Genomic DNA, 22,539 nt, shown 5'->3' on the forward strand with positions numbered 1-22,539 from the left:
AGGAACGTGGGTCCCTAGCACCTTTGTGAGAGACCTGAATGAAATGCTGGGGTCACGGCTTTGGCATGATCCAGTTCTGGCTACTGCAGGGATTTATACCTGCCCACTTCTCTGCCTTTCAAATAAAGTAAAAATTAACAGAATAAATAACTGCATTTAAAGTAGGAGCTTTAAATTAGGAGCTTGGCAGAATTATTCCTGAATAGCATTCATAGACCTCTGATCTACATATCACAGTGAGAAGCCAAGACAATAAATTAAACACCTGTTAAGATCTCGTCCGTCAGATGGAATCTTGGGGGACTCCAGGAGGCTCAAAGCAATGGCAGCCTGAATATCATCTTTGTTATCATGCGGAATATCATGCGTAAGGTCTATTACTTCTGTAAGACAAACAGATTCAATTAGTGTACAAGCAAGAAACACTGCCGTTCAGTCCATGGTCTAATAAAGGTAGAGATTCATAAAATCAGAACTAGTCCCTGGTTCTCACCACAAACCCGTATTAACAACTTTATTATTCCACATAGAAGCAAATGAATAACTTACAGCTACGCTGTAGCTATGCAGTAGACTTTAGTACAGGAGTAACAAGCTGCTAAAACGCAAGCACCTTCTTTTGCCATCTCATTCCAGAAATGTGTCCACCTTGTATCTACATTAGACTGTCTCTATCATTGTGAAACATCAGTGAAATGTGAAACATTCAGGGACATTTTCAATCTCATATAAACTGTCCTTCAGAACACAGGACACACCTATTTTGTAACTTCAGCATAACAACTAACACATTTCAAACTAAGTATGTATAGCAAAAGAAAAAAAAGATAAAATCATGAGGTCAAAGGAAAAATAAATAAATAATCAAAAAACAAATACAAACTGGATAATTAGCAAGAAGTTAAAGCTGAGTTTGTTGGAGGAATAATGTTAGAAAATTGACCAGTAGGTTTCAGCACAGCAGCTTGTGGTTAAAGTCCTTGCCTTACATGCCTGGGATCCCATATGGGCACCGGCTCATATCCTAGCTGCTCTACTTCCCATCCGGCTCCCTGCTTATGGCCTGGGAAAGCGGTTGAGGATGGCCCAAAGCCTTGGGACCATGTACCTGTGTGGGAGCCCCGGAAGAACTCCTGGCTCCTGGCTTTGTATCAGCTTAGCAGCAAATGTTGTGGCTACTTGGGAAGTGAACCAAAGGATAATATGACCTTCCAATAAAAATAAATCTATCTTTTTAAAAAATTGACCAGTTAAAAGCCACTGTCTGTAGAGTTAAGGAAAAATAATTGCCTCACCAGAAAGAGGTAACAGTATCTGCCTTCAGGATACTGAAACCAACCAGCAATAGAACATTCTTGAGCCGAAAGGACACAGGGGAAACCCATGACTAGCTTCATAGTTAATGGGAACATGTCCACTACTATGTTGGAAAACCTGTCATAAAACCACAATCAACCCCAAGACTTCTCTGACTTCACAAGGCACAGCGACGTCCCACCACTAGCCAGCAAGCAATCAGTTCTGTGGCAGGAAACGGCAGCCAGGTGTCCTCTCATTCAGCACAGTTCTAACAATACCTACAAGCACTCGGAATCAGACTCCATAGGCCAGGGGCCCAGACGAAGTTCACTGAAATGCCAGCTGTAGTGCCAGGTTGTTCCACCTGTGCAGCTGAGTTTTTGGCCATAAACCCAGGTTCCCACAATCCCAATCAGTTTGCTTGAGCAGCTTGCAGAACTCAGTCCCATATACCAGTGTTACCTGAAGGCTACAGATGAAGAGATGAATAGGGTAAAGTATGGGAGCCCACGCTGCTCAGGCACACACCATCTGGGAATCCCTGGATGTTCTGCTGCCGCAAGCTCTGAAGCTGTGCTATGGGATTTTCAAGGAAGTGTCACTACATTTGGACACTACGTTGGACACTGGTGATTGGCTTTCCCTTCATCTCCTCACCACTCCCTGGAGGCTGAGAGGAGCCAGTCCATCCTGAAGCCATCACTGGGAGGGCAAGCCACCAGTCCACACCTTAGCATAAACAAAGGAAGTCCATGGATCGTAGGGGCTGTGTGCCAGGAAACAGACATAAAGACCCAGCACACATTTCAAAATATCACCAGTACATTTTCTTTCACAGCAATACTGAGCCAAAAAGTGTCTCTACCATCACCACTTTTAATCATCATGATTCTGAAAGTGCTGCCTATTGGGAAAAGAACTCCAAAAAGACAAAGACAGGAATATGAGAAGCAAAACTGCTCAGATCCATATATGATGATCACCCACACAGGAAACCCAAATGAATCTACAAAAATGTAACTGGGTAAGGACAAGTGAAAAGAAAATTCTGTACATCGTCAATGACAAAGACTACAGTAATCAACTGCAGTAATCAAGACTGTGCTTCTGGCACAGGTTAGACACAAACACTGATAGAATCAAATTTCCTTCACATTTACAAACTGATTTTCCACACAGGTACCAAGAGAAACATCATCTTTTCTACTAATGATACAGGAGCAATTACATATCCACATGCAAAATAAGCCCTACTGAAAACCACACATTAAAAAAAATCAACTCAAAATAATCAATCAAGACATCAAGCAGGAAAATAAACAGGAAAGAGCACTGTTAGTCATTTCAGACAGGTGTCCAGCAGAGCCTTCGATCTGGCTGCGGGCACACGTGCACTCATATGCATGTTGATCTTTGGACTGGGCCATTGCAGTTCACCAGCTCTCATTAACCATTCGGAAACTCCCATCCCCCGGCCTCCCTCAACTGCCAACATAGAAACAACATGCTTTGTTATGAGACAGCCTTTTGTTCTAAGACAGCCTGACCCTTGTGGGTGCAAATCACAATAACCTCCACCCCACTGTGATTCTAGGTATCAAATGCAGCCACCATTTGGTTAACAACCTTGGAGCACAGTTTCAAGGCTGTTTGAATCCATATTTTCCCAGATTTAAGTCCCAATTACACTAAAAAAAAGCCACACTTTCCTTTGTTCTCAATCAAGCTGAAGGCACGGGCACCAGCAGTCTCCAGAGCAATCCTCCCTGGTGGCCCAGAACTTCCTTTGGACTCGCATCAGGTACAGCTCCTCTCCCTCTCCAGCCCTGGGAATGCTGGGACACAGGGTAGTAGTCCTCCTAGATTCCAACATCCAACTCACCTCTGGCTATGGTCTGAACCTTTATTTTGTAGTTTGAACCAGTATTTTGTAGTTATGCTGTTTGTGGGAATTTCTCTTTCTCTCTCTCTCTCTCTCTCTCTCTTTTTGGCCATTAAGTAAAGGATTGGACTTTTAGATATACAGAGAGGAAGATCTTCCATACAATGATTCACTCCCCAAGTGACTGCAATGGCCAGTGCTGCGCCCATCTGAAGGCAGGAGCCAGGAGCCTCCTCCAGGTCTCCCACACGGGTGCAGGATCCCAACGCCTTGGGCCATCCTCAACTGCTTTCCCAGGCCACAAGCAGGGAGCTGGATGGGAAGTAGGGCTGCCGGAATTGGCACCCATATGGAATCCCGGCGCATTCAAGGTGAGGACCTCAGCCACTGGGCCACCGCATTGGGCCCTAGATTTTGTTTTTGATGCCAAGCAAAAAGTTAGGGTTTAAAAAATTGAGCTGGATTGGAGTGGAGCAGGCAGAACTCAAACCATTGCCCATACAGGACGCTGCTGTTGGTAGGTGGTGTCTTGACCCACTATGCCACAGTGCCAACCACAGCACTAGTAAGTTCTATGTTACTTGGGAGAATCTCAAGTAAATAAAGCTAGTTTCACATTGCTGGTATAGATACAGCTTTCTGCTAGTGGACCTAGGAAAGCAGTACAAGATTGCCCAAATCTTTGGGCCCCTGCACTCATATAGTAGACCCATCTGAAGGTCCAGGCTGCTGGCTTTAGCCTGGCCCAGTCCTGGCTGTTGAAACCATTTGGGGACTGAATCAGTGAATGTAAGATCTCTCTCTATTTGCTTCTCTACTTCCCTCTCTGAACTCTGCCTTTCAAAGAAATAAAATCTTAAAAATATATATCTTGCTGACACATAATTAATCTGAACATCCTGCAATATTAACTTCAACAATTAATTTGAACATCCTGCAATATTAACTTCAATAAAATACTCATGTATTTTACCCCAACGTTCTTGCATGGATGGTGACAGCCTACCATCCACTTGCTGTAAACATGATACCTTGAGACAGTGGGTGTTGAGTTTTCATTACATCAGAACACAGCTAAACACATGTGGGCTTGATGGTAGGCGCTGCATGATCCACCAGGCCTTATCTTTCTGCTCTCTTCACTCACAACGCCTCAGCCTCGGCATATTCCCACCTTCAGGCCTGGTACGTCTTACTCCCTCTCCTTACTTGTGCCTTCTCAAAAGGTTCATCCTATTAAGAGCCAATCCTAGCACCTCTGTTTTCACTTCTTTCATTCTGTCCTTCATCTTCCTCCACAGTACTTACATGATGTATAATTTACTTGTTTCGTTGTCAATCTCCTCCTACTAATAATATATGAGGCAAGGATTCAAGATGCCTGACACGTCCCTGGCACTATTAGCTAATTAGTTTATCAACTAAGTGAAAGCGTTTCAGTACTTGGAGCTGTGGCTGGGACGGATTAAGGGCCTGACAAGCAGCTATCTCCACTACTACTTCCAAAGGAGTGATGTGATGACCAGCACACAGACACTGACTTCTTACGTTCTGCTGACCCAAGAGAAGGAGCCATACAGGACATACTCACTTGCTAGGACTTCTGTGTTGGCACCACTCCCCTCAACCTCAGAGGGCTCTGTGGCAACAGCGTCTGGACTGGGCTCCTTCACTCTTTCATCAGTGAGAAGGCTGACTGCCTGGGTGATGTCACCGTTACTGGCCTAGGAAAAAAAAAAAACCCAAAAAACACAGAAATGTCAAAAGTAATGTATCATTGAATTAAAATAGTGCATCTGTTTTCTGGTTCTATCTCCTCTCTGCCACAGTAACATACTAATTCAGACCAAGTATAATTTTAGGGCAGAAGGTAGAGAGTGAACGTATGTTGGAAAACAGGTCTAAACACCTGAAGCAATCAGTCCTCTAATTCAGGCATACATCTGGCACAGTGGTTAGAGTACTGCATTGCACACCTGCAGCCGTATCAGAGCACCTGCTTCCAATTCAGCTTCCTGTTAAAGTGCAGCTTAGGAGGCAGCAGATGATGGTTCAAGTACTTTTGTCCCTTCCCCTAATATGGGAGACCAAGAAGAGATCTGGGTGTGGCTGTTACAGGCATCTGAAGAGTGAGCTAACAGTTGCACTATCTTTCACTGTTTCTGTTTCTCTATTTTTCAAACATCAAATGCCCAACCCCAATAGATTCAAAATGAAGTGAGCCTCTGTAATAAAAGAGCCAACAGTTATCATATTTTGTAGTGGTGACAACACTTGGGGGAAAATTTCTAACACATAAAAAAGTCAACTGAATAAACCCCACATACCCGTCATTAGCTTCAAACAATGATCATGTCACAGGCACATTTATTGCCTAGTCTTTCTCAGTTGATTTGAAGCAAATGCCAAGCACATTAGTTCACTGGTCAATATTTCAAAATATATATATCTTTCAAAAAGATAACCTTCATGTTACTGTCATAGTTTGGCAGTAATAGCAGCTTTTCAATAACAAACAGCAACTGCAAACTTTTCCTACTCAAACGCTCCTTAGTTTGTTGGTGTAAAGCAGCAGGCATTTAAAGTCTACATGATGCAAATAGTCGATGTGTTTCATTTCTATTTTTTTTAAAGACTTATTTTATTTATTTGAAAGGCAGAGTTAGAGATATTTTTCATCCGCTGGTTCACCTCCCAAATGGCCACAATGGCCAGGCCATTGTGCCAGAAGCTTCTGTGTTTCTCACTTGATGTAGGGCATCAAGCACTTGAGCTATCTCCTGCTGCTTTTTCAGGCCATTAGCAGGAAACTGGATTTGAAGTGACGCAGCCAGGACTCAAACTGGGGACCCATATGGGATGCCAGCAGTTTTATCTATGTCACAATGCTGGCTCCAATGTCTTTTTTTTTCTTAAGATTTGTTTATTTTTATTGGAAAGGCAGATTTACAGAGAAGATAAAGATTTTCCATCTGCTATTTCACTTCCCAAAGGCCACAAGAGCAAGAACTGATCCAATCTGAAGCCAGTGTTGCAGGGTGTGAGATCAGACTAGGATTTCTTAAGGAGTCTTCATTAACCAAGCTTGGTGAGAACAGGACCCACTAGAAAAATAGCAAATCACAAGTCCATATGGCAATGCAGTCAATCCAACAAATGGCCATTACCCTAAAGTCCACCTGTTAAATTGAAGACCAGTGTCCCCGCTTCCCCAACAATATAAGCTATACTAAGAGACATGTAACAAATAACCTGGACACAATTACAAAGCAGCAGACATTCACCTTTCCCTGGCTTTTCTGCCCACATTCCATTACTGCTAGGCCTCACTTCCCTTAGAACTCCTGATAGTACACACATTAGTAATACACAGCATCTTAGCATTGCTATCTTTACTGTCCCACCCAAGCAAGGAACACAGGGTGAAGAATACAGACACACAGGGGCCTTGCTCAGGGGATACCTGTCCTTAGTCTGTCCTTGGGAAGCCGGGAGAGCAAGCAGGTACTGGGGAGACCAAGAGTCAGAGTGCTAGTTAGCTGGAAGAACAGGACCCAGAGAGAGAGCCCCTCCCCAGCAGGGATCTTTATGGAGGTTTGTGAGGGGAGTGGTTACACAGCAATACAGTATCACCCCCTCTCAGGTGATAGGTGAGAGTCACAGGTGGGCAGGAAGGAACACCTAGGTCGTGTTTGGGGAGTGGCTTCCAAGCTCGGGACCTTATTGGTCCCTACCACACCAAGAGCCAGGAGATTCTTGTAGGTCTCTCGCGGCCTCCTCCCAGGGCAGGGTCCCAAGGCTTTGGGCCAACTCTATTAGCCACAAGCAGAGAGCTGGATGGGAAGTGAAGCAGTCTAGACATGAACTGACACCCAAATGGAACTCTCAAACTTTGCAAGAGAGGATTAGCCATTGAGATATTATGCCAGACTCCCTTCCCCCAAGTGCTACTTAAATCTCCATTCTAGGTACTTCTCTCACCTGTTAGACTGAACAGAATTAGGTGGGTGGTCTCTATACTCATGTAGATGTTTAATCCTAGACTAGTTTTATGCTAATGGTAAGTGGATTAATGCTAAAGGTTGCTGACTCTGGCCCAGAGGGGATACTTGATTTAATTGTGGCCTCTGACAGGTGTGGCCAATGGGAGGCCAGAGGCTTGCCCTTAAGAGATAGTACTTACAAAAGAGTTAATTAAGCCAAATTCAGCCTAATCTCCCTATCAGCTTCCTGGCTCACCCTGTGATTGTCCTTCAGAAGTTCATTCTGCCACTGCCAGCGTACACCAGTGGCTAGACTAAAGGGTTACCCAATGGTGAACTGAGTACCTCCAAATCATAAGCCAAAGCAAGTCTCTTTCGTTCTAAGAAGCTCTTCCAGGAACTTTAGTTAAGGTAATGATGAGCTCTGATGGGTATTTGGTGCAATGGTTAAGATGCCACTTGGGATACATGCCATGCTAGAGTCTGTGGGTTCAAGTACCCACTGTCTGTGATACAGCTTCCTGCCAAGGAGTACGCTGGAAGGCAGCAGATAATGGTTCAAGTACTTGGCTCCCTGGAGACCCACACCTGGGGAGTAACACAAGGAATGGCAGCTCTCAAATACATACAAGCATAAATTAAAATTTAAAGAATAACAAAGAGCAGGTGAACACACCCATCCAAATTTGCACTGCCTCATGTTATCTGACAGGTTAAAGGTACAAGGTCACCTGGCCTGTAGGTCTTCTGTCCCCATGCTGCTTTGATTCAATTACCTTGAAAAATTAAATTAAAAAATTATCTTGATCTGATATGGGAAACTGTTTCATAGCCTTTGGTTAAGAGGAATCTGAAAACCAACCTTTAGCGCTTCATGAAGAAAGGAAGGGTCCTGAATGCCTGTGATTTCTCTCAGTTGGTTTAACAGCATCTGGCAGCTCTACATTTGAGAAAAAAAAAATCACAGACATAAGTCAGAAAGGAAAAGTGGGCACATTTACAGCATCCTGGATAAGCGGGCATAACACTTGCATTTTTTTTTAATCGGCAGAATTGACAAGCTCCAAGTTAACAAGATGGTGTTGCTCGGACACATTCTGAAATGCCAAATGAGGTCTCCTTTCTAAAAAGTCATTATTAGACAAAAACACAAAAAACCAAACCCTCTGGCCATGCATGAAAGCAATGTGAGTAAACAGTACAGCTACATATCAGGAAACATTTCTTGCCGCCCTAGTTGATCCAAGTGCCTCGGGGTCTTCCTTCTACTAGCAGTGCACAGGCAGCAGGCCACAGGTGCGAGCCAGGGAATCCACTCGGAGGTGAAGACTTGCTATTTTAAGATTCACTGCACATACTGTTTGTGTGTGTCATCCTTCACTGACAGCAAGTTCCCAATCATGGCATTAGCAAATGATCACTACCACCAACATTGCATTTCCCACTTTAGGTAAGAACTTAAACTGCATGCTAGAATCTTCTGAGTTATTAAATAAAATTTATAATTACACAGAGAATGCTCTCTCTTCATTTAAGGAAAAACCAAACTTGCTAACTTTCAGCTACCACAAGGAGAGGTTCCAGCACCTTTTATCCTAAAACCATCACCCCATTTTGTTTTCCCTTGCACAAAGCTATCCTAAGTAATTTCAATTTCCAACAACTGTCCAGCCCAATCTGAAATTTAATGATTCTTCAGATGAATTCTGAAAACAAACTAGCTCAACACTAGTTCAGTGAGGAAAAAAAAAATCTAATTTACATCATAGCTAGGGTTATGTCAAAGTTAGGTTATGATTCACTACCCAGTATTTCACCATTAATTATCCCTCAGTTAATACACTGGGACAAAGTCCACATTCATGGGCAGCTGTAATAGAAACAGGATCCTGCATTCTTCAGCAGCTGAGGGCCCAAGGCAACGCAGCATCACACAACTAGAAATAACTAGCTAAAACAGCCCTCCCCAGCCCTTAGACCTGGCAAGCTAGTCACAGGCTCATCACTGGCCAGAAGGGTAGCTTTGCTCCACAGAGATCAGCAGTGCAGCCCTGCAGGCTAAGTAAGCCCTGCCTTTGCACTGCGAGAGACTGGGTACCACGCTGCAAAGGTGTCAGGATTTAGTCTTGGCAAAAGCTGAAAACATAGCATGTGACTTTGAAAAAAAGTATTAAAAGATTTTCAAAATGAATTCTAATTCCTCTTTAATTTTACCACAAAACTATGTGTGGATCTGTATGTTTTAGTCATAGGCTGAGTTTTCTGAAAGATCAAAAAAATATTAATACATCTCTCAGAGGGGGAAATAACTGGAAAGAGGAATGAGCAGCATATTAATATCAAGCTGGACCCAAGAAGGTAACAGTGAGATAGATAATCACATCCTTGGGCCTGGTGCCATAGTCTAGGGGCTGAAGTCCATGCCTTGTAAGTGCCAGCATCCCATATGGGAGCCAGTTCATGTCCTGGTGGCCCCGCTTCCCTTTCAGCTTTCTGCTTGTGGCCTGGGAAAGCAGTGTAGGCTGGCCCAAGGTTTTGGGACCCTGAACCTGTGTGGGAGGCCTGGATGATTCTCCTGGCTTTAGATCAGCTCAGTTCCAGCCATTGCAGCCACTTGTAGCATGAACCAGTGGATGGAAGATTTTTTTCTCTGTCTCCTTTTCTTTGCAAATCTGACTTTCTAATAAAAACAAATCTTTTTTAAAAAAGATGGTTTGTAAATAAATAAATTAGATAAGCTATGTCAAAATTTGGAATTACTCTGTCTGTATAGTAATCAATACCTAAGATTCACAGAAAACAATCCCAGGAGAAAACAATAACTAACAAAGAAGCACTGCTCACTTCTGGCCACCTGGTGTTCTAAGCACTACAAGTAGTAACTAATTTATCTCCTTTGTCTCTGAAATAACAAACCTATGAGACAAATCTGCTCATTTGACAGAAACCTGACACACAGGTGTCAGATGAACTACCACAGGCTCCTGCTAGCAAAGACGAGGGATGGGATCTGAACCTGCATACTAACCAATATGACCTGCAGTATCTGAGAAGACAAAATAATGCAAATATTATTATTCTACTATTTTGACCTCGATCTTTGTATCTTAACCAGTTTCTCTGGTTTTTTTCTTTTTAATTTTGCTTGCCTTTTTACAATCACAAATCTGATTACTTAATAGTACAATCTGTTCTAAACAAGCTATCATGAGGAAGTAGAGATAAGTACCATATTTGACTAAGTCAAAAGTGTCACTGGTTATAAACTAAGCAAGGAAAACTACAATTCCCTAATGACCATCTTAGAGACATATGAATGGGCCACACCCCTTCTTAAGGCTGCAAATTCTCTCATCCGTGTTGAGGACTGAGGCACTTTCCCCACTTCCAGGTGCACTGCTGTGTGACAGGCAAATCTTTCGTGTGTTTTTCAGCAACAAAACTGAACAGAATTCAACACAGCTATGAAATATTGCTTTACAAGTCACAACAAACCATGATTGTACCTTTGCAAGAAAATAGGAAAATAGTTTTTTCCTGTACATTCTTCCAGCAAAAATTATTTTGTTTCATATAAAACCAAATTTATACCCTTGTATTTTCATGTCCTTTTTTCAATGCTAAATCACAGTGTATGCTTCTAAAACGTACTCTTAACTGACAAGCAAACTAGGTGGTACTAACAGTGCTGGTAACTTGATGTCATCAGTGACGCCCAAGAGCACACATATGCAAAAAATGCCAACTATATCTGCTATTTGGAGAGCAGCAAATGTAAAAGAACATTGCCAGTAAATATGAATCAATGAAACACAGTATTAACATCACATATTTTACTAATCATCTGCATTTGGCCTTGGATGAAAGTCAGTCGCACTCAAATGTTCTCACGTTCTCTGTCCACTGGACTAAGGAGTAGTGAATAACACATCTGCATATGTAGCACATTCTTCAGTTTTCCTTTTTAGGAAACTATTGGGAAGAGTTTATTTTTCATATTTTAAGCTGTACAAAATTATTTTTACAGCTCCAGGAACAATCCTGCACATGGTCATTCAAACCCAGATCACTTACCTTGCCACTGTGAGACCATTCCTGCATTCCATCCATACCCTCACAGCACAAACCCTTCTACCCAGTTCCTCAAGCCCTCATTCTCTCATGCCCGTTAAACTCTAATAACACCTACTACCTTGTTAAATTACAGAATGCCAAATGACAGGCAAGGATTATACTCCTCCATAGAGTTTTTCTAGGCATAAGGTCCACATTATTCTCTCCTTTTCTAACCTCCCACATTGAAAGAATCAGAGCTTGTGAATGAATGGACTTACTCTACCTGGTATTTCTCCTTATATGGTTCTCTTAATCGTTCTAAAATTAATTTTTTAACCCCCTTTAATACAGCAATCATACAACAAAGAGCCTAACTTTAATCATTCATCAAACTGTACTGGTAAAAATGGTAACTACCCAGCCCAGTAGCTTAGTGGCTCAAGTCCTAACCTTGCACACGCCGGAATCCCATATGGGCACCAGCAGCTTCTGTCCCAGGGGCTCTTCCCATCCAGCTCCCTGCTTCTGGCCTGGAAAAGCAGCAGCGGAGGGCCCAAAGCCTTGAAACCCTGCACCCATAAGAAAGAAGCTCCTGGCTCCTGACTTCGAATCAGCTTAGCTCTGGCCACAGCAGCCACGTGGGGAGTGAATCAGCAGAGAGATCTTTCTCTCTGCCTCTCCTTCTGTCTTCTCTGCTCTGTATGTCTGAGTTTCCAACAAAAATAAACAATCTTTAAAAAATGGCAACTAGGGCCCGGCGCGGTGGCGCAGTGGTTAAGGTCTCGTCTTGCACGCCTGGGATCCCATATGGGCACTGGTTCTAATCCCGGCAGCTCCACTTCCCTTCCAGCTCCCTGCTTGTGGCCCGGGAAAGCAGTCGAGGACGGCCCAAAGCTTTGGGACCCTGCACCCGCATGGGAGACCCGGAAGAGTCTCCTGGCTTCAGATCGGCATAGCATCGGCCGTTGCGCTCACTTGGGGAGTGAATCATCAGACAGAAGATCTTCCTCTCTGTCTCTCCTCTCTGTATATCCGCCTTTCCAATAAAAATAAAATAAATCTTTAAAAAAATGGTAACTAATACTTATTTTTAAAGGTTTGTAATGAGTCGTCTTCTTCTTTTTTTTTTTTACAAAATCAGATACACAGAGAGGAGGAGAGACAGAGAGGAAGATCTACTGTCCGATGATTAACTCCCCAGGTGGCTGCAGCCGCCGGAGTTGAGCCCCATCAAAACCAGGACCCCAGAGCCTTTTCTAGGTCTCCCACACGGGTGCAGTGTCCCAAGGTTTTAGGCTGTCCTCTACTTTCCCAGGCCACAAACAGGAAGCTGGATTGGAAGCGAGGCTACTGGGATTAGAACCGACGGCAACTAATACTTACTAAGCACCTATTTAGTGTCCAGAAGCAGGTACCCTGTGTGCAAGTACACACAGTGCTTAGGACAACCTTTTATAGGTAGACACTGAGTAAAGTAGGAAGATAAGGTTTACAAAACTTATTTATCATCTCACATTTAAGTTAAAAGACAAAGACAGCTACTAAAAAACTGAATAGCAAAGTTCACAAGTATCTTTTTTAAAGATTTATTTATTTCTGTTGGAAAGCCAGATTTACAGAAAGGCGAGACAAGGAGAAATACCTTCCGTCCACTGGTTTACTCCTCAACTGGCCGCCAATGGCCAGACCTGAGCCAATGCAAAGCCAGGAGCATCCTCCAGTACTATATATTAAATGACAGTTTTATAGTAACAAACTGAACATGTCAGAATCCTACTCCACAACTGAGTAACATCACATAAAGTGGATCTGAAAGTCCGCTCCACTGTTAACTGCACTGCTGTGGATAAAGAACACACCCAATGAGAGACAAGACAAAGCCTGTGCTCCTGTCACAAAGAGGCAAATAACTTACAAGAGCCAACAAGTCTGCACTTCCTTAACTAAATTCACGTTGTTTCCACAAAACAAAAAGTGCTGTCTTTTCCTGCCCAGAGGCAGTGAATAAAGACAGGCACACACACATCTCCGAAGGAGGGAGCCAGAGCTACTCAGTGGCTTGGGTGCCATCCAGTGCAATTCTCAGGACTGATAACTTCTTAGAGACAAGTAACTCACTTCAAAACAAGCAATGCAAAGGATGACTCAGATAATGAAACAGTTATTAAGTTTTTCTAACAAATTAAAACTCTGGTCAAATAAGACAAAACTACTAATCTTTGAAATATCTAAGTATTGTGTAGATCTTTCTAGATTATTCCATCTCTTCAGAGATGTTACTTTCTTTTTTTGTTTTGTTTTGTTTTGATTAGAGATGTTACTTTCATCACCCTGATATACAGTACACATTTCCTAATCTGGAATGTCTATTCTTCCAAAGGCATTTCTATATTTAATTCTGGAAAACCATGAAATGTTCTTATACACCAAAGAACTACAAGATGTGCCCACAACACGCCCTTCCTAAGATAAAGATCTTTCTCATTTTAAAATAAAACTTAAATACCCAAGGAAAGCAAAATAAACAAAATTGAGAGGAGGAATTAAAGAAAATACATGGCATCAATCAATTCCAGAAATATTGTCTGGCCAACAGTGTCTTAATAATACATGCTGATACCACTGCTAACATTTTCAAACCTGAAATAAAAAGAAAACAAACAAGGAATGTTCCACAAAAGACTCCGGGGTCTTTTCAGAGTTCCTTCCAGAAATAATTCCACATTGGTCCAGTTTATTCAGAGTAGAAACTTAAAGAGACATAAGGATGCAACTTTCTAAAAACCACCATTAGTAGTAGTTCTTTGTAGGTACTACTAAATCCTCCATCTGTAATGTACTATTTGATAATTTATGTGAATGATGGAAAATCTGGTATGTAAGTATATTTATTTTAGTTCATTAACAGACAAAATGTTTTTTTTTAGCATTAAAATTTTTTAACAGTTAAATACTATTATGTGTCAAATTTAGGCTGGCCCAGCACGATAACATAGTGGTTAAAATCCTCGCCCTGCACATGCCAGGATTCCATATGGGCACTGGTTCATATCCCAGCGGTCCCATCTCCCATCCAGCTCCCTGCCTGTGGCCTGGGAAAACAGTCTAGGATGGCCCAAAGCTTTGGGACTCTGCACCTGACCTGTGTGGGAGACACAGAAGAGCTCCTGGCTCTTGGCTTCGGATTGGCTCAGCTCCAGCCGTTGTAGTCACTGGGGGAGTGAACCATCAGACGGAAGATCTTCCTCTCTGTCTCTCCTCCTCTCTATATATCTGCCTTTCCAATAAAAATAAATAGATTTTTAAAAAAATAATAAATACAATTAAATTTTTAAATCAAGAAAAAAAATCACTTTTTCAGATTTTTCATCTTTTTTTCCATACGCTCTGCATAAGGAGTTTCAACAGCATAAAAAGACACTAAGTGGAAAGCAAATCTCCCTCTTCTTCCTGCTACCGTTCCCATTCCCAGCGGTGACCTACTATTAATAGTTCTAAGGTGTCTTTCCAGAAATTGTTATATATACATAACAACTCGTATATATATAAATAACACTATATATATAAAACAATTCATATATATATATGAAGCATTTTTCATACTGTTCTTAATGTTCAAAATTCTGCTCTTCCTTAGTTTGGAACACAGCATCTTTTGATTTCTTTGAATGCATGGCCTCGCCAAAAATGAGAAGACTGGACACCACTATACTCTTATTTGATATTTAGAAGCAGGAAAAAAAAATCTCAAAAAAAAAAATCTTCAGAAAAACATCTAAACCCATTCCACTTGATTTAAAATGCTAAATGCCAGCCTACCTGAGTCCAAGAGATAAAGACCAATCCAGGCCAAATGCAGAGACAGAAAAACTAAAGCTTTGAGGTACTTCCTCACAGAGCCCCAGGCTTGAGTCCCCAAGGATCTCAGCATCAGACCACAACGTCCCTCCAACCAGGACTTGTGTCCAGACAATCCCAGAAAATAACTCTCATTCCCTTCCCTAAAGATCTGTCTGCTAAATCAACATTATAAATTAAATACCAGCCATGAATGCAGAAATTCCAACCAGGTCTCCCACATGGCAGGGAGCCAGCACCCACCATCTCCCAGCTGCATTCCCAGGGAGCTGGATCAGCAGCAGCTGGGACTCAAATTTGCACTTAGATATGGGATGTAGGCCTCCCAAGCAGCAGCTTAAAACACTGTTTCAGGGAATTCCAAGGCAGCCTAGTGGCTAAAGTTCGCACCTTGCACGTGCCACGACCCCATATATGGGTGCCTGTTCATAATCCCGGCTACTTCATTTCCCATCTAGCTCCCTGCCTGTAGCCTGGAAACTAGGGGACGGGCCAAAGCCTTGGGACCCTGCAGCCTCCTGGGAGACCTGGCAGAAGCTCCTGGCTCCTGGCTTTGGATCAGTTTAGCTCCAGCTATTGTGGCCACTTCAGGAGTAAATCAGCAGATGGAGGATCTTTCTCTCTGGATCTCCTTGTACCTGCCTTACCAATAATAAATAAATACTTAAAAAAAAAAAGCCAACTGAGAGACATTCAGGTTCATAGATTAGAAAACCATATTAGGATTCTCCAAAGAAACAGAATCAACTTAGAGATTAAGCATCCTTAAACAAAACGCCAGGACCAGAAATGTTTCAGATTCTGGGTTCCCTCCACCCGAATTTAGGAATATTTTCACAAACTTTACTGACTGAGCATCCCTAATCTGAAAAGTCAAAATCACTGAGGAAGTTACAGAATTTAGAGCATTGTAAATTTCAGATTTTTATTTGATTAAGGATGCTTAACCTATACACAGAAACTTGTCACAAGGATTTATAATAAAGAGCTGGATCACACAGCAACAAAGGTTGAAAAGTTCTAAGATCGGCCGCTGGTGAGCTGGAGAAGCCGGGAGACCAGGGGTGGCGTCCTAGCCCTAGGGTAAGGTCCCCAAACCAGGAGAGTCCACAGTGTAAACTGCAGAAGGCATGAAAAGACTCCTCCAAGCTCAGGTGATCAGGCAAGAATCCCTCTTCCTCAGCCTTTCTTTACTCAAGACTTGCCCACATGAGGCTCCTCACATCAGGAATGCTGGTGGGCTTTACTCTGTGTACTGTTTTCGATGCTAATCTCATCCAGACACACCCTAAGAGACACACCAGGAATAGCACTCAAGCAAATGGCAAGATATCTTGTGGACCAAACTAGCACAGAAAATTACCATAGTAATGTCTTAATATTGAGAGGACAATACTACCTAAACAGCTTGACAAATTCCTGTATCAAAATTCCAATTGCCCTTTTTGCAATGGAAAAGTAGATCCTCAAATTCATACAGAACTACAAGGGACCCTGACAAGCCAAGACAATACCGAAAAAATTAAAGTTGAAGGACTCCTGATTCCAAATTACAGAACTTACTGCAAACCTACCATTAACAGTAACACTGCAGATCTGTCATAAATGTAGATACGGTTACGCAGACTAATGGAACAGAATTGAGAGCCTACAAATAAACTCATAGTCGATGCTCAATTAATTTGCAGCAAGGCTGCCATCTGTTACGGTTTGGATGTGCTCTGACTACGCTCCCCAAAGGTTTACACTTGGGATCCTGGAATCAGGGTGGCAGTGTTGGGAGATGCATGATCCTCTCAGAGGTGGGACAAGCTAAGGGGAAATTATTGCATTATTCACAGAGCTGCTCTCAAAAGGAATTAATGTAGTTCTTCTGGAACCCTGGTTCATTCTCCTGAGAGTAGTTACAAAACACAAGACCAATTCCTCCGCACACTCGGCTTCCTGACTCACCATGGAATCGCGCCCTTCTTGCACCTGCTCAGGCCATGAGGCCATCTGCCATTCTGTGTCTAAGCCAAGGAGCCCTCCCCAGAGGCCAAATGCATGGGACCAGTTGACCTTGAACTTAGCCTCCAAAACTCCTGAGTTAAATAAATCTCTTCTTGCTGAGTACTCACCTGGAGAATTCTGTTACATGGAAAATCAATGATTACACTACTATAGTCTCTTCTACACAGCTGGCAAAACTGTATGCCACGAATAACGAATGACACAATATACATAAGCTAATTAAAACTGAACCCATAGGGCTGGGCACGATAGCCTAATGGCTAAAGTCCCACTGTGCTTGTGCTGGGACCCCCCCCCCCCATGGGTGCCGGTTCAAATCCCAGCTGCTCCACTTTCCTTCCAGCATCCTGCTTGTGGCCTGGGAAAAGCAGCAGAGGACCACCCAAAGCCTTGGGACCCTGTACCTATGTGGGAGACCCAGAAGCTCCTGGCCCCTGGCTCCTGGCTTTGGATCGACTTAGCTCCAGCTGGCGTGGTCACTTGGAAAGTGAATCAGCAGACATAATCTTTCTCTGTAATCTGACTTTCAAAAAATTTAAAAAAAAACAGGTTAAAAAATGGACAGGCTTGACACGGTAGCCTACCGGCTAAAATCCTCACCTCACACGTGCCAGGATCCCATCTGGGGACTGGTTCTAATACTAGCAGCCTCACTTCCTATCCAGCTCCCTGCTTGTATCATAGGAAAGCAGTGGAGAACAGCCCAAAGCCCTGGGATCCTGCACCAACGTGCAAGACTCAGGAGAGTCTCTGGGCTCCTGTGTTTGGATCAGCGCAGCTCCAGCCATTGAGGCTGCTTGGGGAGTGAATCACTGAATGGAAGATTTTCCTCTCAATCTCTCCTCCTCTCTGTATATCTATCTGACTCTCCAATAAAAATAAATAAATCTTAAAAAAAAAAAGGACCCACAATCTACATCTGAGAACTAAAACTAAAAAATTCTTCCAAGAAGGCATAGAAGAAATCTTCACGATCCTGGACTTGGCAACCAATTTTTAGATAAGCAGCAAATTTAAAAAAACGATAAACTGAATCGCATCAAAACTAAACATCTTTGTCCATCACGAATATCATTGAGAAAATTAAATTGCAACCCTGGAATCGAAAAAATATTTTCAAATAATCTATTTGAGAAGGATTTAGCATCCAGATTCCATAAAAAACTCTCAACAAGCACACCAAGTAAACCGATTTATAATTAGGCAAAGAACTCAACCAGACATTTCTCCAAATACATCAATGGTTAATGTTATGAAAAGATAGCACCATCAACCATGAGGAAAAAGCAAGTTAGAGCATTTCACACCCATGAGGATAGCAATTATTAAACAAAAACCTACTGGTACTACCTCAAAATGTTAAACATAGAATTTCCATGTGATTTAGTAATTCCAATCCTAGGTATATGTCCAAGAAAAGGAAAATAAGTACTCAAATAGTTTACATACATGTTCTTAGCAGAACTATCAAGACAGTCAAAAGTTGGACGTAATTCAAATGCCCATCACTGAAAGGATGATTAAACAAAGCAAGGTGCAACTGTCACAACTGTCACTCTTCACTCCTCAGGGATGGGCGCCAGCAAGCCAAAGGAGGCCAAAATCCTCCGGTGCTCAAGTGTCTCGACATAAAATGACATGGCATGGGACTGGCACAGTAGCCTAGTGGCTTAAGTCCTCGCCTTGCATGCACCAAGATCCCAAATGGGCACCAGTTTGCATCCCGGCTGTTCCACTTCCCATCCAGCTCCCTGCTTGTGGCATGTGAAAGCAGTTGAGGACAGCCCAAAGCCTTGGGACCCTGCACCCTCATGGGAGATCTGGCAGAAGCTCCAAGGTACTGGCCTCAGATGAGCTCAGTCCTCATCATCGTGGCCACTTGGAGAGTGAACCAGCAAATGGAAGATTTTTCTCTTCGTGTCTCCTTCTCTCTGTAAATCTGCCCTTCCAATTAAAAAAAAAACAAAAACACATAAATCTTTGAAACAAGACATGTTGTTTACACATAGCCCAGGTACACCCTTCTGTATACTTTCAATTACCTCTGGATTACTTAGAAAATCCATTAAAATATAAATGATATGGGCCCGGCACGGTGGCGCAAGTGGTTAAAGGTCCTCCCCTTGCACGCCCGGGATCCCATATGGGCGCCGGTTCTAATCCCGGCAGCCCCGCTTCCCTTCCAGCTCCCTGCCTGTGGCCTGGGAAGGCAGTCGAGGATGGCCCAAAGCCTTGGGAACCTGCACCCGCGTGGGAGACCCGGAAGAGGCTCCTGGCTTCGGATCGGCATAGTATCGGCCCGTTGCGCTCACTTGGGGAGTGAATCATCGGACGGAAGATCTTCCTCTCTGTCTCTCCTCTCTGTATATCCGCCTTTCCAATGAAAAAATAATAAAAATAAATCTTTAAAAAAATATATATATAAATGATATGTAAATAAAGCTATTACTCTGAAAGGATGATTAAGGATGATTATTTAGGAATAAATAATGGTGTGGGATCTAGGAAGGGTATTGGGGTACATTTCAAGCCAACTATTAGATGCTTGCATCCCATATCATAATGCCAGATTGAGTTCCAGCTGCTGTGCTTCCAATCCAACTTCCTATTAATGCAACTAGGAGCAGTAGATAACAGCCCAAGTACATGGGTTTCTGCCATTCACATGGGAAACTAGATGGAATTCTAGCTCCTGGCTCCTGGCTCCTGACTCTGGCCTGGCCAAGTCCTAATATTAGTAGGCATCCCTCTCTCTTTCCCCATTTCCCTCTCTGTCACACTACTGTTCAGTTTTTTCGTTTTTTTTTTTTTTAAAGGCTGTCCCAGCACCATAGCACAGTGGCTAAAGTCCTCAGCTTGAACACCCAGGGATGCCATATGGACGCCAGTTTTAATCCCGGCAGCTACACTTCCCATCCACCTTCCCGACTGTGGCCTGGAAAAGCAGTTGAGGACGGCCCAAAACTTTGGGATCCTGCACCCACCTGGGAGACTCGCAGGAGGCTCCTGGCTACTGGCCTCAGATTGGCTCAGCTCTGGCCATTGCAGCCGCCCCAGGATCCCATATGGGAGCCGGTTCTATCCCAGCAGCCCCGCTTCCCTTCCAGCTCCCTGCCTGTGGCCTGGGAAAGCAGTTGAGGACGGCCCAAAGCTTTGGGACCCTGCACCCATGTGGGAGACCCGGAAGAGGCTCCTGGCTTCAGATCGGCATAGCATCGGCCGTTGCAGTCACTTAGGGAGTGAATCATCAGACAGAAGATCTTCCTCTCTGCCTCTCCTCTTTGTATATGCACCTTTCCAATAAATAATAATAATAATAATAATAAATAAATCTTTTTAAAAAGAAATATATATTTTTAGAATTATTTATTTTTATTAATTACATCGCATTATGTGACAGTTTCATAGGCTCTGGGATTCCCCCAACCCCTCCCCATGCCCTCCCCCCTTGGTGGATTCCTCCACCCTGTTGCAGTATTACAGTTCAAATCCAGTCATGATTCTGGGCCCGGTGGCATGGCCTAGTGGCTGAAATCCTTGCCTTGAACACGCCAGGATCCCATATGGGCGCCGGTTGTGATCCCGGCAGCTTCACTTCCTATCCAGCTCCCTGCTTGTGACCTGGGAAAGCAATTGAAGATGGCCCAATGCTTTGGGATCCTGCACCCATGTGGGAGACCTGGAGGAAGTTCCTGGCTCCTGGCTTCGGATCGGCACAGCACCGGCCATTGTGGCCACTCAGGGAGTAAATCATCAGACAAAAGATCTTCCTCTCTGTCTCTCCTCCTCTCTCTGTGTATCTGACTTTGTAATGAAAATAAAATAAATCTTAAAAAAAAAAAAACCCTACCTTTGAACCTGGCACTTTCACAGCAGCTTAAGCAGATGTCTGTATTTCATAATAAGCAGTAGTGGTTTAAGCCCCGGCTGCTCCAATTACAATGCACCTCCCTCATAACACATCTGGGAAAGCAGTACATGCTTGACATACTGCAGTGTGGGCGACCCAGATGGAGATCCTGGCTCCTGTTTCAACCTAGCCAAACTCCAGTCACTGTCGCCATTTGAGGAGTGAACCAAGAGGTAGAGCTCACTCCCAACCCCTCTTCCTCTCTAACTCTACATTTCAAATAAACCCTGAAAGGCTCACACTGAAAAGGCTCTCAAGCAGGCAGCTTGGCAAATGATGCTGTAAAACCACTGACTAGTGCTTTATCACCCAGTCTGTAGCTGCCTGGCCAGCTTCTTGGTAGGCCTTTGGGCGATCAGCCCTACTCTGCTGTTGTTATTGTTATTATTTAAGATGTATTTTACTCAAGAATTCCAGAAAGGGAGAAGTTTATCATCTGCTGGTTCATTCCCAAAATAGCGGCAACAGCCAGAGCTGAGAAAGCCCAAAATTGGGAGCCAAGAGCTTCTTCTGGGTTCCCCACGGGGGTACAAGGATACAAGGACTTGAGCCACCTTCCAATGCTTTCCCAGGCCACACGCAGGGAGTTGGATCAGAAGCAGAGTAGCCAGTACTAGACTACTCTACCGTAGGCGGAAAATAAGCCGGCTATGACCCTGCACTGGTTCCGTTCAACCCTTATCTTGCTGAAATCCAGACAGGTTCCCACTGCCACCCTGTAACAGCTAATGCTGTCATCTCAAGCTCTTTACCGAGATCTGGGAACCAACCTTTCCCAGACTCCTGTCAACTGAGAGTTCACTCTGCTTAGGTCTGTATTTCATACTGAGTTTGGAAAAAATGTGTTAAGAAACAGGTGGTTTATAAAAGTTTGTTCTAAAAGTAAACAACATAAGAGGAATGAGACACACAACAGCTGGACAGGGCCAGCAGGGTATTTCACTGTTGCTCTAAGGTTAAGGACAGTATGGGCTCAGGAGCATGGAAAATGGTTTATTTTATCCACAAATTTCCCACAGTTAATGTGCAAATGAGTCATCCAAGAATTCTGTCAAAAGGTAGGACTGGACACAACAGGTAGAGGTAGAGGGCTGGTGGGCTTTTCCTTGCTTTTACTCACACCTTGGCACTTTTAACCTGCCAACACAGGGTCAGAGAAGACAGAGCTGGAAGAGATGTACCCAAATGCCCCACACAGCAATACAAACTGGCTCCAACACACCCAGCTTCTGATTTTCTACATCCTAGCTGATGTGGCTGTTGCTCATCTGTGAATCAATGTGAATAGCAAGGGACCGGAAAACACTGAAGGTCTGAGTTCTGGCTGCTCTGCTTCCAATCCAGCTCTCCACTAAGGTGCTTGGCAAGACAGCAAGTAACCGCCCAACTCCTTGTGTTCATGGTGGAGATCCAGATGGAGTGTTTGGCTCTTGTACCATCTGTGGAGGAAACCAACAGATGGAAGAACAGAAATGGAGCAGCCAAAGCTTTAATTGGAGTTTCAGTATGGGATGCTGGTACCTTAGGCTTTATTCATT

General features: G+C 43.4%; 1 protein-coding gene across 1 annotated transcript in view; it reads right to left on the reverse strand.

The window, feature by feature from the left end:
• USP28 (ubiquitin specific peptidase 28) overlaps nucleotides 1–22,539 on the reverse strand; it is a 64,731-nt gene that overhangs the window by 37,030 nt on the left and 5,162 nt on the right. The window contains exons 2-4 of the mRNA XM_040976965.1: nucleotides 8,027–8,104; nucleotides 4,773–4,905; nucleotides 266–383 (exon numbers count right to left, since the gene is read on the reverse strand). Of these exons, the coding sequence (XP_040832899.1) occupies nucleotides 266–383; nucleotides 4,773–4,905; nucleotides 8,027–8,104 (329 nt within the window). The remainder of the gene's footprint in view (nucleotides 1–265; nucleotides 384–4,772; nucleotides 4,906–8,026; nucleotides 8,105–22,539) is intronic.

This window comes from Ochotona curzoniae, unplaced genomic scaffold (genome assembly GCF_017591425.1).
Source record: "Ochotona curzoniae isolate NIBS_2020 unplaced genomic scaffold, NIBS_Ocur_1.0 contig_2723, whole genome shotgun sequence".
Taxonomy (NCBI): domain Eukaryota; kingdom Metazoa; phylum Chordata; class Mammalia; order Lagomorpha; family Ochotonidae; genus Ochotona; species Ochotona curzoniae.